This window comes from Prionailurus viverrinus, chromosome D1 (genome assembly GCF_022837055.1).
Source record: "Prionailurus viverrinus isolate Anna chromosome D1, UM_Priviv_1.0, whole genome shotgun sequence".
In the NCBI taxonomy this organism is placed as follows: domain Eukaryota; kingdom Metazoa; phylum Chordata; class Mammalia; order Carnivora; family Felidae; genus Prionailurus; species Prionailurus viverrinus.
In genome coordinates this window covers 103413568-103415477 of record NC_062570.1, presented here as the reverse complement: position 1 = coordinate 103415477, position 1910 = coordinate 103413568, and the positions used below count along the sequence as shown (strand labels likewise).

General features: G+C 42.3%; 1 protein-coding gene across 1 annotated transcript; it reads left to right on the top strand.

Annotated features, from left to right (window-relative positions):
* Positions 1-945, top strand: LOC125176598 (olfactory receptor 5B3-like). Its single transcript, XM_047878305.1, has one exon. It carries the CDS (start codon positions 1-3, stop codon positions 943-945), a length of 945 nt encoding a protein of 314 aa, XP_047734261.1.
* The last annotated feature ends 965 nt before the right edge of the window (positions 946-1910 follow it).

Here is a 1910-nt window from a genome sequence, read left to right as displayed (position 1 = left end):
ATGAAGAACAACACAGAAGTGACTGAATTCATCTTGCTGGGACTAACCAGTGACCCAGAACTGCTGGCCCCCCTCTTTATGATGTTCACCCTCATCTACCTCATCACTCTGGTTGGAAACCTGGGGATGATGGCGCTGATTCTCTTGGACTCCCGTCTCCACACTCCCATGTACTTTTTCCTCAGTAACCTGTCTCTGGTGGACTTTGGTTACTCTACAGCTGTCACTCCCAAGGTCCTTGCTGGATTACTTATAAGAGACAAGGTCATCTCCTACAATGCGTGTGCTGCTCAGATGTTCTTTTTTGCAGCCTTTGCCACAGTGGAGAGTTACCTCTTGGCCTCAATGGCCTATGACCGCTATGCAGCAGTGTGCAAACCCCACCATTACACCACCACCATGACGACAGGTGTGTGTGCTCGTTTGGCTATAGGCTCCTATGTTTTTGGTTTTCTGAATGCTTCTGTGGATGTTGGAAACACATTCCACCTCTCCTTCTGTAAGTCCAATGTGATCCATCACTTCTTCTGTGATATTCCTGCAGTTGTCTCTCTCTCTTGTTCTGATAGACATGTCAGTGAGCTGGTTCTTGTTTTGGTAGCAAGCTTCCACATCTTTTTTGGTCTTTTGGTTATTTTGATTTCCTACCTGTGCATAGTTACCACCATCTTGAAAATGCCCTCAATAGAAGGATACCTGAAAGCTATATCCACCTGTGCTTCTCACTTCACTGCAGTCTCCATCTTCTATGGGACAGTCATGTTTATGTACTCCCAGCCAACCTCCAGCCATTCCATGGACACGGACAAAATTGTGTCTGTGTTCTATACTATGGTCATTCCCATGCTAAATCCTGCGGTGTATAGCCTGAGGAACAAAGAGGTCAAGAATGCTTTCAAGAAGGTTGTTGAGAAGGCAAACCTGTCTCTAAGCTTCACCTCCTAGGGTTGTAGAATCCACGGTGACCTACCTTCATTCCTGTCAGGTCTTCTCCCTGCATTAACTTGCAGTTTACAGCCCACATTGCACTTAAATTACTGCTGTGATGCTTTCCTCTTCAAAAGCCTCTCACTTAAAAAGAAGATAAAAAAGAGGATAATCCAGCTGTGTAATATCTGGATGAGAATAGCCAGGAAGACCTTAAAGTGTTTAGAGCACTCTCGTCATGAACCTTAATTATATGTGATTTATTCACCTGTTCACATTTTTTTCCACCACAGGCCAATGCAAGTGTGTGTGTAAAACGCAGCTCAAACCCATGAAGGGAAGTGCATGCAAGGGTCCTCTGTGTGCACATACACTCAAGAGGAGAAATTTGTTAAAAGAGGTAGCTGGAGTATGGCTAGTTTTTAATAAGAAAGTCAAAATAACTGTAGATCAGAGTATAAATTAATGTTCAGCATTTTTAATTTTTTTTTTCTAGTTTAAAAAAACAATTCTAAGAGTCCAAAATGAAGAAAACCATGACGTGGATTTTTAAAGAAAAGTATGTGCTTTTTTGTTGGAACATTTTTTTTTCAGAGCTATATATCTGTAAAATCTTGAAGGAGTTCATCTTTATGTCTTCAGAAAGTCGTTTGGTAGAAGTATGGTGACATGATAACTTTCAAATGCAAGAAGACCAGAGTATCAGAAAAGGGGATCGAATGATAATAGAGCAGTTTCTCAATTTTTCTGTAAGAACCCCAACTGTGTAAGATACATGCACTGACTAGTGATAATGTTAGCTATTTTTCTCTCTGGAAATACGATGAAATGGCTTGTGTCTCTCACACAGGGATACTTTAGTTTCCTATGAGCTACGTCATGTCCTGCTGCTTTCCTACTTCCTCCGTCCTCCTCCCTCACACTGAGCTCCCTACTGTCCCCGGACAATCCAAACTCATTCCTGCCTCAGGGCCTTTGTACAT